Consider the following 16,893-nt stretch of genomic DNA (forward strand, 5'->3'; position numbering starts at 1 on the left):
TTTTGTTTGCATAATATATGTGTGTTCTGTGAATATTTATTATTTATACACACACATACAGTATACATGTTGAAAATATTTTTAAGTATTTTCATGTCTAAATTTATATTAGAAATATATTTAATATATAAACAACCTATTTTTCTGAAATATATACATGCATGTGTGTGTATTTATATATACATAATATACACAGCACACATACCAATATTATGTAAACAAAAACTTTTATTATGGATGTGATTAATCATGATTAACCGTTTGGCAGCACTAATACATATATATACTCACAGCAAGAACTGGCCAATTTGGTGCAGACCATGAGGATGAGATGCAATGTGGTGCTTAAAGCAGCTGGATGAAATAAGATACACACTGTGACTTGATTTTGATCCTCCTTCGTTCAGCGACTTATTCCATTTCTTTTTATGTTACAGTCGTGGTCAGACTTATTGGCACTCTTGGTAAATATGATCAAAGAAGGCTGTGAAAATTAATCTGCATTGTTAATCCTTTTGATCTTTTATTTTAAAAATTCACAAAAATCTAACTTTCATTTGATAATAAGAATTTAAAATGGGGGAAATATCATTATGAAATAAATGTTTTTCTCTAATACACATTGGCCACAATTAATGGCACCCTTTTATTCAATACTTTTTGAAACCTCCATTTACCAGTTTAACAGCTCTAAAGTTTCTCCTATAATGCCTGATGAGGTTAGAGAACACCTGACAAGAGATCAGAGACCATTCCTTCATCCAGAATCTCTCCAGATCCTTTAGATTCACAGCTCCATGACGGTGCTTCTTCTCTTCAGTTCACCTCACTCATTTTCTACAGGGTTCAGGTCAGAGGACTGGAATGGCCAGCAGAAGCTTGGTTTTGTGCTCAGTGACCCATTTTTGTGTTGTTTTTGAGGTTTGTGTTTGGATTATTGTCCGGTTGGAAGATCCAAACATGTCCCATTATAAGATTTCTAACAGAGTCAGTCACTTATTGATTTTTTATCTGTTGGTATTTGATAGAGTCCATGATGCCATGTGTCTAAACAAGATGTCCAGGACCTCCAGCAGAAATATAGGCCCACAACATCAAAAATACAGCAGTATATTTCATTGGACACATGGGGTACTTTTCATCCCTGTGTTCACCAAACCCATCTGGAGTGTTTGCTGCTAAAAAGCTCATTTTTTAGTTTCATCTGACCATAGAAGCCAGTCCCATTTGAAGTTCCAGTCGTGTCTGATAACTGTCTCATATGCTGGAGTTTGTTTTTGGATGAGCTAGAAGAATTTTTCTTGAAACCCTCCCGAACAACATTTTTTTTTAAAAGGTTTTATAACCCCGAGACTCGACTATTTCTGCAATTCTCCAGCTAAGGTCCTTGGAGAGTCTTTAGCCACTCAAACTCTCCTCCTCACCGTGCATTAGGACGATATAGACCAGGGTTCCTCAAATCTTTCCCTGGAGGGCCAATCTGCTGCAGAGTTTAGCTCCAACCCTGACCAAGCTCACTTACCTGTGATTTTCTAATGATTTGAAGAGACTGATTAGCATCCTCAGGTGTGTTTGATTAGGGTTAGAGCTAAACTCTGCAGGAAGGTGGACCTCATGGGCCAGATTTGAGGATCCCTGATATATACACATGTCCTCTTCCAGGCAGTTTCGTAACATTTTATGTTGATTGGAAATTCTTAATTATTGCCCTGATGGTGGAAATGGGAATTTTCACTGCTCTAGCTCTTTTCTTAAAGCCACTTCACTAATTTGTAAAGCTCAATTATCTTTTGCTGCACATCAGAAATATATTGTTTGGTTTTTCTCATTGTGATGGATGATTAAGGGAATTCGGGCTTTGTTTTCCCTCCTATTTATATTTCTGTGAAACAGGAAGCCATGGCTGGATAATTTCATGTTCATAATCACCCTGGAGTGCTCAAAATTGTGAACATGAATGTAAATATACTTCAGAGATATTTTACTCATAAGAATTTCTAGGGGTGCCAATAATTGTGTCCAACGTGTATTTGAGAAAAAACATTTCATAATGAGATTTGCCCCCATTTTCAATTGTTTTAGTTCAATGAAAGGTTAGATTTTTGTGATTTTTTAAAATAAAAGATCAAAAGGATTAACAATTCAGGTTTATTTTCACAGCCTACTTTGATCATATTTACCAAGGGTGCCAATAATTCTGACCAAGACTGTATGTAAGAGCCACACGTTTTTTATATATATATGTGTGTGTGTGGATTTAATTGTCAATTTAAAAAGTGCAATATATTTAGATATTTCTGAAAACTTTGAAATTGAAAATCCCCTAATATTGCATAATGCGATTGATGTAATTTCTTGCAATGACTGTTAATCTTTAAAAATGTAATACTGAAGCACTAAAATTTTTTGACCATGTAACTTTTTTTCAGTTAATTCATTAATAAACTTTCTTAAAAGTGATTACTGGAATATTGTATGTTTTTGGTTAAACTAATGCTCCAATCTCAAGCACAAATATAACAAACCAGATGGATTGCTACCAAACACACTTTAATGTTACTAAAGATTTCTCTTTCAAATAAACATTGTTCTTTTAAACTTTCTATTGATCAAACAATCCTGAAAAAAAATGCTTTTAACAAAATTATGAAGCAGCCCCAGTTTTCAACATAATACTAAATGTTTCTTGAGCAGCAACTCAGAATATTATAATGATTTCTGAAAGATCATGTGACACTGAAGTAATGGTGCTGAAAATACAGCTTTAGCATATCAGAAATGACATTTTTACATATATTAAAACAAACTACCATATAGCTTAGGGCACTTATCAAATCACAAAAGGCTGTGATTTAATATATAGTTTGTTGGGCTGCATGTCTCAGAGTGAAGCACAAAATATAAAAAATAATATAAAACATAAAATATAAACAGGCATTCAACTGACAAACTCGAGGTTTAACATTCCTAAAGCAGGTTTTAATTCCCTGACAAACTTCAAGACCAGCAACACAGCTCTACATAGAGAAATCAGACTGAACAACACACCCTTCCTGACGTTCAAAGACAACATTAAAGAGAGAAAACATTATACCTCATTACTTAAACGACAGGTACAATAAAAAGAGATTTTAGGGATTTGTCAACTTGTCATACTGTCAGAAAACAGCCCCATCACACATTAAAAACAATACCAATCAACCTTTCACAGATGAATACAGAAAAGAAAAGAATCCAAGACTCAAGATTTCAGTCAAACCTGAAGGGAAGGGTTGATTACTATCAAGGTCAAATCCAAAGGAAGCGTATGACTGTAAGCTCTACAGGGTTATTAGATTGCCTGACTTGAAGAGAGAGGGTAGCGGGTGAACCATGACAGATAAACAGAAATATATCAGACAGAATATTGATCATGTGCATTGTGTACACCAAAACACACACTCACACACACACACACACTTGTGAAGGAAAAGCTCCGGTTGTATACAAATATTTGACGGTTTGTGAAATGGACATGCTGAGCAGGATTCTGGGAACCAGATGAATGACAATGAGACTCCATATCTTTGGCTCACTCATCTGTATACAACAGCTCGATGGAGAATCCATCGGACTCATGACATTTTCTCAAACACATACACCATGTATATGCCTGCAAACAGAGAGAGAAGGAAGAGTTGTTGGTCAAGGTTAAAAATAAAATGATCAAACACATTATAGAGCCATTATAAACCCATATTTAGTGTCATCTCATTTCACAAGGACAACGTATGTTATTAATCCCAGGTGCAAACCAGAATTAACTTCAATTTTGAATACATGAATCTCAAATTTAACAAACATTAAAAAATTACACTAAACACAACAAACACAAAAATAGAAAGCAACCCCAAGTTGAAAACAGCAGCATTTAACTAAACATGTCACCATAAATAAATACCTAATGCTGTGCACAAACATGAATTGAATCATTTTCAACCGTCCAATGCATTTCATAAAATAAAATCAACTTTTATATAAACGCATGTTGTTAAACACTACTGTTCAAAAGATTGGGGTCATTTGGATTTTTTTATGTTTTTGAAAGACGCATGCCGCATTTATTTTATAACAGTAATATTGTGAAATATTATTACAATTTAAAATAACTGTTTTCTATTTGAATATATTTTAAAATGTAATTTATTCCTGTGATCAAAGCTGAATTTTCAGCATCATTACTCCAGTCTTCAGTGTCACATGATCCTTCAGAAATCATTTTAATATGCAGATTTGCTGCTCAAGAAACATTTATTGTTAACTATCAATGTTGAAAACATTGTGCTGCTTCATATATTTGCGGAAACCTAAATATTTTTTTTTCAGGATTCTTTGTTTAAAAGAACAGCATTTATCTGAAATACAATGTCTTTACTGTCACTTTTAAAACACTTAATGCATCCTTGGTGAATAAAAGCACTCATTTCTTTTGAATTATGTTGTACACAGAAACAAGATAGAGAGTGCAGTTTAGGAGAGTGTGTGTAAAATGTTAAATGAATGCCATGATACTACCATGGTATGTATGCAAAAAAAACAAAACACGTAATTACTTGAACTTTTCTGTTTGTGGAGTTGCAAGTTAAGTACTTCTAATTTAATAGTTTTTTCTCTGATGGCCAACCCACATGCTGTACTTCAGGAGGAGGAAACATCAAGTACTTTATCTAAAGAAGAAAAGTGATTTCACAGCTGGGGTCTTTAATTTCCTGGCTTGGATGCGGGCAGCGTTTTCAATTCAAATGAGCCCTTTCGCGTGTTACACTCTATGAATATGCATATCCAACAGCTCAGCTGTGACTTTTGATGAAAGTCACTGTATTATCTTAAGTCATGCGAATACATAAAAACCTCAGAAAGAGGTCTTAACTTCATGAAACACATCAATTTCAAAAGACGCCACTGAACACTGATTTCAACAGGAAGAACATCACCACGTACTTGTAGCCTCCCACTCAGACTTGCTCAAGGTTCCCTGTGGAGAAAGAGCAAACTATCAGAACAGAGTTAATACAAAGAAAAAATGCTCCCTGCTGAAGAAAATTATATTAGGGCTCACCAGTGGAAGTCTCGCAGCAGGATTGGCAGCGATTCTCTTGGCGTGTTCGTACTCCCCCGGACTGTCGGATGCCAGTCGGACCCTCTCGTCCGGAGGGTATTGCTATGACAACAAGATGACACAAAACTGTTTGATTCTGGCAAAGCAAAGATAAGGTGGTATGGTTCAACAGACATCATTATCTACAGATAACTGAGATAACGCTAGATAAAACTCACCACTAGGCAGCTGGGATTGCAAGAGAGTCCACTTTCAAGTCTGTATGATGTTCTGAGGCTAAGATATTGCTTGTAAATGCGGTCGCTAGGGTGCTCTAAATAGTTGCTAGGGTGTCTGCACAGTTACCATAGTGATACTTTTTTAGACTAATTGCCTGCTCGTATCAAAAGAACCAACCAGCATGTCTCTATGATGTTGTGAAGCTGGGATTTGGCTTATTCACAATGCTGTACGGTTGCTAGGGTGCTCTAAATGGTTTCTAGGGTGTGGCTAGATAGTTTATAGAGTGATATGTAAAAGTGCTTGCCTATGAAGTCCAAAGAGCCCACCATCATACCCCTACAATTTTCTGGTGCTGAGATACGACAGGCTATTGTAGTGTATTGTTGCTAGGGTGCTCTAAATGGTTGCTAGGGTGTGGCTAGATAGTTTATAGAGTGATATGTAAAACTGCTTGCCTATCAAGTCAAAAGAGCCCACCATCATACCCCTAAATTGTTCTGGTGCTGAGAAATCCCAGTCAACTGTACTATATTGTTGCTAGGGTGTTGTAAATGGTTGCTAGGAAGTTGCTGGGGCACTCTTCAAATACACGCACAAAGGTGCCGGTGCGCGCTATAGCCTATATCATTTCATATCATACAGCGAAAGAAACTACGTGCATGCAATGTCGTAGTTATGCCGTCAGTTAAGGCATGAAGTTACCAAAAAGGCGATTAAAGCTGCCTTAAACTGTGTGCATGCATGCAATAGCCTATGTTATATATGCTCACATTTAAGTACATGTCTCTGAAATGGTTTTAAAAACTGTCCTGAGGCACCCCAGCACTGTCTCCCTCATCTAAAATACCCAATTCAACTCATCCGCTCATTAGTTGAGACTTTCAGACCTGAAGTGAGTCAGAAAATGTAAAGAGATTTGTGAGAAAATAAGATGCATGTCAGATCCGCGTCACCTTCAGCAGCAGCAGCTTTTAAAGCAATAGCAGGCAAACAAGTTAATAACCAGCTGCTGTGATGTCTATTAATCCAAGAACAAAAGAAAAAAGAGCAAATCAATAACTTTTATAGTTTTAACATCTATATTTAAATTTAGAATTTAGTGTTTGGTAACTACTCATTTTCTGTATATTTCTGCTGAAGGGCACAAGTACCTAAATATGGCATTTATTATAATGGGTTCATGTGAAGATTGTTTTAAGTTCACTTAAATTAGATGTTAAGTCTAATAAATGTTCAAATTGATAGCTCTCAATTATACTGTAATGCTGAATGGCTACAGTCAATGGTTAAATATTCAGGGGGCAAAAAAATTTTTTTATAGAGACATCAGTAGTATTGATATCAGTGATGCTGGCCTTCAGTCATGAAAAAGATACCATTAAAGAAATATAAAAATATACTGTCTTTATGTTGTTTGTACATTGTACATTTGAAGATTGTTTATTTAAAAACTTGAATGTTAGGTGGGGTTAAGCGTGATTAATCACGATTAATTTTAGAAAAATGTGTGATTAATTAGTTAATTTCTTTAATCGATTGACAGCACTAGTTAAAACTAGTATTGCTCTTTGCAGCGCAATATTTGACAGAAGGATAAAAATGACAATTATGCCACTTTAGCTCTAGCATTCTGCCCGCTTCAAATCAGACACACAGATGAAATAGTGTGGAAAGATCACATTTATTTGAATGAGTAACATTTCAATTAAAAATAAATTATTATTAAATTAAATTATTATTATCGATTGATCGAGAGAGAGGGAGCGAGAAAGATGACAGTTGTGTGTGCTTTACCTGCATGCTGCATCTGCGCCTCTCTCTCTACAAAATTAATTACTTCAAAAAAAGTGCCACCTAGTTGCTGTGAAATATAATGTAGTGATCTAGTATCTAGGCTATTTTATTAAGAAAAATCGCAGGGAAGCCTTGACAACAAGTTTGTGCACAATCTGCGATATCTGACTCTCTCGCTCTGTGTGTGTGTGTTTGTGTGTGTGTGTGTGTGTGTGTGTGTGTGAGAGAGTGATGTGTGTGTGTGTGTGTGTGTGTGAGGGTTTGTGTGCATAAATTAAAGCAGTACTTTAATATGGGACGGTAACTAAACTGACTCGGAACTACCTGTGCATTAAACGGTTTTACTGCATACCTGCCAGCCAATCAGGATCCAGTATTCAGACAGACCATGGAATAAATGTAGTTTACACCGAAGAATATGCAGTGTTTTTATAATTTTCTTTATAGTATTTTTAGTATTTCATAATTTTTTGTTCTACTGTAGTTAACTATAACTATATTGTGATTATATATATCGCTACAATGATTACGGTATACCATGATATTACCAAAGACTATAGAATACCCAAGACATGTCACTTGTATTGTTTTGAATGGGGAAAAATGCAATGCTCAATATGGCCGCTCAATCGCAGGAAGCCCCGCCTTCTGAACGAAAGAGCCAATCGCTAATCAGTAAAGTCAGAGCGTCACTGCAGCTGCAGTTAGAAGTCCCGGTTGCTATAGAAACAATATGCTATGGTTATTATGGTGTCAATCATCGCAGCCTGAGAGTGAGTTCTGTTCTCTTCACAAATTAAACTAATTTAGAGGATTCAATCTCGTATATAAATACGTTTGTCACTCCTGACACTTCAGAGTGTGTTCATGGCCAACGGCTGGTTGCTAGTCGGAGTCAAATTAGCCCATTTCCAAGTCTCTATGAGATTCTGAATTAAGTCCAAAGGCTTTTTAGTCCAATTTATCGAGTTAGCTGGTGATATTTTTACAGAAGAACAAAGAAATAAAGATGAAAAAAGGAGGAGAAGATCTGGCTCACAGGATGAAATCAGACCAGTTTCATCCAGTCTGCTCAAAATCAGGGTCTTTTTTTCTGCAGTTCTGGAGCAGCCATGTTCACGTTAGCACTGGGAGGCTAATGGGATTACAGCTGATTGTGAGAGGGATTTCTCACAGGGGAAAGAGGCTCGAGGAGCGTTAAATATGCTCAATTTGTGTTAATACACCGTTATGACAGCTGTGTTCGATTGAAGATCTGTGCTTGTGCGGCTACAGTCAATCTGACTGAAAAAGTCAGTCACAACACTGGAACGTGCTTAGACACACTAATCAAACTTATTTGAGAAAATTACATGGGTATCATACATAAATGCTATAATTAATTACTATGTTAGTGATATTAAGTGCCACTTTATAGTCAGGAAATGTATATTTAAAGTCAAATAAAGTAAAGTAGTTTAAAAAAGTTCAAGTAATTTGGCATTAAAGTAAAGCCTGTGATATTTTTATAACACAATGCATTCCTGGATTAACTCAGGACATTAAATAAATAAGAATTATAGGGTGGGATTGATCAGAAATTGACTGATTCATGAAAAGTCTTCTCTATATAACAGGTGGTTTAAAAGAAAGGGCAGGAAATATTGTGCAGCCAATAGCAACCAAAACGCAAAAATTAATAGAGGCGCAGAGCAAGTTCATCCATTTTGCTGAAGGATTAAGAAAACAAAAATTTTTTCTTTTGTATAATGTGCACTGAATAATAACGTGTATTATTACATTAAACAAGGCCTATGAATATCAAGGACTGTGTAGTGTGGATGAAAGATGAAGCATTTTACTGTTACACAATTAAATTCCACTGTAATATTGTAACTAGGGCTAGGTTTTGATTCGATGTCGATTCTCGATTTTTTGATTACATTGCTATTGCAAAAAATTAACAGTAAACAGTTTACAAATGGTGAATAAATAAAAAGAAATTAAGAGCCACAGGCCTGTATTTTAAACTTATTCTTTCTTTTGTATAGGGTCCTTTTTTTGAACAATAATATGGCCCTATAAAACGTTTATAGGTAATCAGATGAAGGCATAAAACATTAATTTACCCTAATCAAGTGAAAATTAAACCCCTTTATTTTTTGGCAAACAAAGTGCTGCACAACAGAGGTTTACTGTTAAAATTAAAGCTGCAGTCCATAAGTTTTGCTTCTTTGTCGCCATCTCTGTTTGAAAACCTGGAATTGCAGCTCTGTGCAGAATTATCTTCCATGCGTGGGGTTGTGCTCTGGTACTGCTCCAGCGTGGATGAAGCTAATGTTTTGAAGAGTACGTGTGTCAGTCTGTCAGTCACCTCACTGGTGTGGATACTGTAAGAATCACAGATTCTAGCCTACAACCTGGAATATATGACCCAAATAAGAATTTTCACCGTATATTGTCATCTGAACAAGTAACAAGTCTGCCACGTTTGTTCTGACCAACTGAGGAAAAAAGCATTACAATAAATCGCGCTACCAATGGTGATTAAATGTAATGAACCGTTAGCTCATCACAAACCATGCAAATTATTATTATTGTTATACTTTATTCTCAAATTATTATTGTTAACAACATCAGCATTGCGTGACAACGAGTATAGTGTGTATTAGCGTGAAGATTTCAATTTCCGTAGAGTCTAATCTAATTGTCAAGCCATTCATAAAGAAATTCTTCTACCCCAAAAAGCAAACTATGCTCCCTTCGAACTGGTTTTCTTTAAAATACAATTCTTGTGTAATCCCAGGCTATCTGTAATCAGAAGCACATTTAAAACTGGAATATAATTAATTTCATTTAGTTTCATAAACACACAATCCTTTCTGGATTACAATCTGCCATCAAAATGATACATTTAATTATTCCAGCAGCTGTGAGAAAAGGCTATAAATGATCCTCCACCTGCAGGATCCTCACATGCGATAGCCTACTAGCCAGGACAACTTATTTATGTTTACAGACGTAACGTAATGATGCAGTGCCATGCTCGAATTTCCCACGAAAACCTACCCGTACCACTCAAATTAGAAGACATTATTATAAGCTAACTGTTGTGGATCGGGCTAAAGTAAGGTGATAGTTTTGAACACTGGCTGGTTATGTACTCTCTCAAATATTGATTTTGGATCATTTTTAAACCAAAAAAATTTACGGACTGCAGCTTTAAAAAGAAAACAAATGTGATTACTCCTTTAAAAATAAAGATTTATTAATATTTATTAGTAATAGTAGTAGAAGTAGTAGCACTGTTACATTGCAGGGCTCGCAAAATCGCTAGCCCGACGTCCCGGGGCTATTGTGTTTTCCAGTCGAGCTACCAAAATGTATCACTGCACTGCCCGACGGGCTGCCTTAAATACGGGGCTCCCACGCAGTGTTCCTAAATGTACATAATTTAGTTACATCAAGGATCAAATATAAATAGCACATTAAAGTTAAAAGTTACACACTTTTTTGTGTGCGTGCTCTACAGGTCTGGTATAAAGAATGCTTTTGCTCAGGTGCCAGAAATGTCTGACCGATAGAGAAAAGTTTTGCTCAGCAAGAGGGAACATTGCTCCCACGGGTCCTTAAATTTGATACAACTAAACTGAAGAGTTAAGGCCTTTTTAAATACGTTAAATGGTAAAAGAAATAATTTTTCAAATTGCCTTAAATAGATTTCTTGCCTTAAAAAGAATTCTGCAGATACCTTGTGAATAGTAAAATAAAACTCTTTCCTTGATATTCGTTGATATTTGTGTATTGAAAATGTTTTTGATTGACATTTATGGTCTTTATTTTATTTGGGCTAGTTAAATTATTTTCGGGCAACCAAAATCTGAAGAGTACCTGCCCGAAGGGCTACCAGGGATGAGCCCTGCATTGAGTCTTAAGACTGCTAAATAGTACTATTTCTGACAGTTTCTTCAAGTTAAACCGAACTTTGACAGGTTGCTGTGAAGAACTTGCAGCTGCTGTGTATGTAATATAACTGTAGTTTTCTCAAATTAAACGGTACAATGCTAATGAATTGACTCTCAGCGCAGCTGGAGATGATATTCGTGTGTTAATATCATCATATAGTGAGACGGCAGAAGATGAAAACACCGCGAGCATCGTCCAGCTTTAGTATGCGTGTAGTAAACAAAGCAGTGCATTGCGCCAGCCGCCATTCATTCATTGCGGAAATCATGGCACCTTATGCATATCATCAAATGCTTCCGCAGATTTGTAGTATTACTATAGAATTTTACCTGAGCATTACATATAACACGTATGGCATTGTTCTTGGTTCTCATCAACAGTATCTCCGCCATAAGCACTGAATGAATAACAGGCTTTCTGCTGAACATCACGCAGGGTAAATAAGAGGGTGACATCTAATGGAGAAGACTAATGATAAGATTCGCATTAATCAGATCTTGTTTTAGATGTTTTCTGAAATACATACTGGAAAAGATCAATTCGCGGCTTTTGAGAATCGATATCGAATATTGTGTCTGGAAAGGACAGATCATAGTCTGAGGGGCTCATAACTCACTGACAGTGACAAAATGTGTTACTGCGTTTTGCATTTGCAAAGCAGAATCATCAATAAAAAATGTATAGTGGAATTACAATGGAATAGAATTGTAACTCCCATAACCAGAATTAGATTAAACTGTGAGGCACCTAAGGAATTAATGGAGAAAATAACCAAGAGATTGCCTTCTCAAAGGTCAGTGTCAGTCAAGGATAGAGCCACAAACCTCCAGCGCCTGCATCCACTGCATCAGAACCTTGTTCTTCTCATCTTTAACTTTCTCTTCGAAGAATTCTTTGAAGGTTTTCTTGTAAACCAGACGCATGTTGTATTTTTTCGCCATTCTGGACAAAAAAAGAAAAGTAATAATAATAAATGAATAACAATACAATTAGAATGAATTTAAATTACATTTATAATGTCTCTTCCACAACACAAATGATCAGTATAAGTGCTTTTTTGCTTGAATCTGTAACCTTATATATAATTCCATTTAAAACAAACTGCATATGTTATTAAGGATTTTCTAAAAGCAGAAATAAACATTATGAAATCAAGACTACATCCAACACACATTTATGGAGCTGTTGCGCTCTCTACTGGCCTATCAGGAAACCGCAATCATGACGACACTATGTGTTTGAGAGGATGAGACACTTACTCCTCAAACAGGGGGAAATACACCAGAAACTCTGGGACGTTGACGACACCCTCCAGACTGAAGTCATACTGACAGCCGAACAGAGGGTAGTCTCCCTTCTTCTGGAAGGTCACCCTGAACACTTCATTTCCAAAGCTGTCGGAGTCCGACGCCTCCAAACGCTTCCTGTGAATCAACACATCATAATATTAAAATACATTGTGAAACAACCATTTAGAATTTTTGGTTAACCTGAATTAATTAATTTTGGTATTGTTGTGTTATTTGGCATTGTGAACACAACTGTGAAGAGTGCGATGATCTTTTTGGCTTTTAATTTGATCATAACGCCAGAGTTATTTTAAAAGCATCTCCGATTTAAACTTTATTGGCAAAAATGCCAAGACTATATTGGGAAGTTCAATTAATTTCAACGAATAAGTTCACACTGTCCATTACAAAACACAAATTTAGTAGTTTGCTTTTTAGCATAAACTAAAAAAAAAACTAAGTTCAAGAGGCTTAAAAACAATAGAGTAAAAATAATATGTCAATAATTCCAAAGACTGTTATGTTGCTGTTTAGAAATAAAATATTAAGTCATTATTTATTTTGGCCAACGACAAAGAGTGAAAAACAAGTCTTGACTGTTATTATAATCACTATTATTTTACTGTTTTTATAACTAGACAAATTTTCTATGAATGATGTAGAAATACGTGCACTACCCTGCAAAAGTTCTCTTTTTTTTTAACAAAATCAATCCTTTTTTTCAACAACAATGCATTAACTTGATCAAACATGACAGTAATGAAATGTTACAAAATATTTAGATTCAAATAAATGCTGTTCTTTTGACTTTTATCCATCAAAGAACCCTGAAATAGGTATGACCGTTTCCACAAAAATATGAAGCAGCACAACTATTTATAATAATGAGAAATATTTGAGCAGCAAATCAGCATATTAGAATGATTTCTGAAGGATCATGTGACACTGAATAGTGAATACTGGAGAAATGAAGCTGAAAATTCAGCTTTGATCACAGGAATCAATTTTTCACAGAAACAGTTATTTGACATTGTAATAATAGTGTGTGAGTGAGAGAGAGAGAGATCTTACACCATCTCATATGCATCTGGAGTGGTTCCGATGAAGAATCCTCCCGGCCGGAGTCTCTCACAGGCGTTTCTCAGCATGGTGTCAGCCTGCTGCTCGCTCTCAAAGGAATAATGACACACAAACTGACAGCTGCACACGTCAAACCGCAGCTCAGGGTCTCTCAACTTCTCAGACAGCAGCTCCTGAAACAGACAGAGAGAGTGAATGCGACCCTGTACTGTCACGTACTGAATGATGTGCACTGACTTTTGTCTTTTTTCCTTCTGACAATGAACCGAGTGCCTCTAACAAATGAAACAGCAGGTGAAGTGTGTGATTTGTGCAGTGCTCATACCCTGCCGCAGTCTGCGGTGATGAACTCGGCTGAGTACGTGCGGTCGTTCGGGTGACCCCTCCGTCTCATGTCATTATAGCGCTGCTGACAATGCTCGATGGACACAGCAGCGATATCTGTGATGTACAAACACAAATGATTTACAATATGAAGAAACAGAGCACTGGCGTGCATGTATGCCCTCTTTACACCTGCTAGTAACATCATTGTTTGGTAGCGATGAATAATTGTGTCAATGCTCATTTGTCTCAACTAGTGGTCTGCCAATATTTCATTTTTTTTTTTTAGTTTAGTTTTTGACAGTATACCAGTTCCTTAGGATACTGTAAAACAAGAAAAGTATATTTTTAAAAGTATTACAGCATTTATCTTCGCATTTCAAACTACGCTGCACTATATCCAGTTGGCCGCTATGACGTAGTCAGTAGCCAGATTTGAGGATCACTGGTTTAAATGAATCAAAACAAACTGAACGATCCGTTTGCATTTTAAGCTAAAAATAACAAACCTTTTAACGTGAAGGTTAAATGTCTACAGTATTTCAGTTCATTTTACATCTTGATTTAAAAATGTTTAAATATTTGTATTGGAAAACAAAAGCACTGAAAAATGTACTTTTTGTTGTGCAATGCATGCAACATTTAATGGCATGACTTTATGAATTTAAGACTTCCTGCTCTGATATAAGACCTTTTTAAGGTCTTTTGGTTTTTAACAATTTGTGAAAAATACTATATTCCAGAATCATGACATTGCTATTTAAAGTATAAATGTTTTTTTTTTATTAACATTCAAATTGTTCATTTTTCATTCAGTAAATACTATGCAAAATAAATTGCTGTTCACATTTCTATATTATTAACCCTGCTCTCAAAATATCTAAACTGGTTACAGGCTAGTCTTGATCCTGGAAAACAGCAAAGGACTGCCTACACATCTGACATGCAACTAGTGTGCTTTAAACTTTGTTAGCTAGGTATGGCTTTACCAATTGGAAAAGCACAAACAAATCGGTGAAGAAAAAAAGAAAGAAAGACAGATCTACGGTTTTCTTCTCACTGAGAGATCCTAATACTGGTGTAAAGAGGACCTTAAAATTTCCAAATGAAGACAAAGTATGAAGAGGGCTGTGTAGTTACCTGCACACACTAGTTTATCAATACGTCCTTTTTTCCATTTGAGAAGGTCTCCTCCTTTTCCACAGCCCAGATCCAGCACGGTCACCTCTCTCCGTCTTTCCTTCACCTTGTCCAAGATCTCCGCTGAGGACCAACACACAGACCTCAGAACAACAACTCTGTGAGATCCTCACCATCTACCCCAACCACAAACAAGCATGGACCCACACTCCTCATGAAACACGATTCCTTGACAGGTAAACGCAAGCTTGTGCTGCTTCTCACCTATGAGGACACTCTTCAACCAGTTGTTGAAGTTGCGCATGTGGACTATCCTGCTTTTATTGCGCTCTGCCAGGCCACACTCCTGGAGTTTGTTGTAATGTGTGGCCACTTTCTGACTGTGTAACGAGTCCTCTGTGACCTGCAAAACAAAAAAAACTCAAACTGAGCAGAGAAGATCATGGCTAGACGACACACTGGAACGTTAAAAAAGAATGTTTTCATTTGAATATAAGTTTATCCAACTATGACGAACCCCAGAGATATGAAAAGAGCTATTGAGCATTTTTCATGCATTTCATGAATGCATATATATGTTGTAGAATGTGTTTGTTTCTTAATCATTATATCACTTGTTCACCAGCGGATCCTCTGCAGCGGATGGGTGCCGTCAGAATGAAAGTCCAAACAGCTGATAAAAACACTACAATAACTAATCCACACGACTCCATCAATTAACATCATGTGAAAAGCTGCATGTTTGTAAGAAACAAATCCATCATGAAGACATTTTAACTTCAAATTGTCCCTTCTGGTCAATATGAGTCCATAATCTGTAATAACACTTGTAATAACACAATCTGTAATTTCACCTCCAGTGAAAAGTCCATCTCCTGTTGTTCCTCTCACATCAAAATCCACCCATATATTTGTTTAGATCTGAACTTGTAAACAGTGCTTGATATGTGCATATTTCTCTCCTGATTCAGACGAGATGACTTTTTCACTGGAGGAAGCAATAGTATGGATAGAGACCCATATTTTAGCTAGAAACAACCAATTTATGTTAAAAAACGCCTTAATGATGCATTTAAGTGCAACTTTTCACTTCACAAGATCGACTGTAGTGGTGTGGATTATTACATTTTTATCAGCTGTTTGGACTCTCATTCTGACGGCACCCATTCACTGCAGAGCATCCATTGGTGAGCAAGTGATGCAATGCTACATTTCTCCAAATCTGTTCTGATGAAGAAACATCTACGTCAGGGATGGCCTGCGGATGAGCACATTTTCAGCAAATTTTTATTTCTGGGTGAACTATTCCTGCGAGCTTACCCGTTTCTTCCTGGCAGCGTGATCTTCATCATCGCCGTCCCAATGTCTCTTCTTTGATGAGGAAGATGAGGATGAGGCTGATCCTATGCGGTCCTCATCGGCATATTTACTGTCCGCTTCAAACACACAAGCAGTGCATTAGTATTTGTGTTATAAAATATACATACGCCTTTTAAACACAGCAATGGATCACAGAGGTGGAAAAAAAACACATTTAAGGGAAAAATATCTGAAATGGAAAGCAATTCATATAAATGAGGTTTATGGAGTCGGATTAAATTAGCAGTCTCGGCACGTGTTTCATCTGCTGAGATTGACCGAGACCGCTTGGACTTAGAATGAGACAAACATTATGCATCATATTAATAGTGCATGTGCTTAACAGCATGATTATGTAACACACAGACCGCTGAAGACTGAATCAAAGTTGCTGCACTCACTTGAGTTTTGCGCCATCATGTATCCACAAGCAGCGCTCTTCACCAATCTTTACCGCAGTATTTGACGCGAGAGACGCGCCGCAGCGCCGCCTGGAGACCCGGCGTCTATAGCAGCTGCACACTACAGGATGCTTTTTGACAATAATTTTTTTAAGTAGTTTATGGAAGTAAATGCAATATGGAATGATAAGCGTTTTAAACATTTCACATCACTTCACTATGCAGCACGTGTAATTCAGCG

The 16,893-nt window shown here is 36.5% G+C and overlaps 1 protein-coding gene across 1 annotated transcript; it reads right to left on the reverse strand.

The window, feature by feature from the left end:
- Positions 1-212: 212 nt before the first annotated feature.
- LOC306885316 (mRNA cap guanine-N(7) methyltransferase-like) lies at positions 213-16,732 on the reverse strand. Its single transcript, XM_079441770.1, has 11 exons — positions 16,653-16,732; positions 16,213-16,328; positions 15,157-15,295; positions 14,893-15,015; positions 13,754-13,869; positions 13,420-13,601; positions 12,319-12,483; positions 11,884-12,001; positions 5,099-5,200; positions 4,981-5,014; positions 213-3,652 (listed from the first exon to the last, which is right to left on the reverse strand). Exons 1-11 carry the CDS (start codon positions 16,669-16,671, stop codon positions 3,615-3,617), a joined length of 1,152 nt encoding a protein of 383 aa, XP_079297896.1. The 5' UTR covers positions 16,672-16,732; the 3' UTR covers positions 213-3,614.
- Positions 16,733-16,893: the final 161 nt, after the last annotated feature.

This window comes from Barbus barbus (assembly GCF_936440315.1).
Source record: "Barbus barbus genome assembly, chromosome: 19".
Taxonomy (NCBI): domain Eukaryota; kingdom Metazoa; phylum Chordata; class Actinopteri; order Cypriniformes; family Cyprinidae; genus Barbus; species Barbus barbus.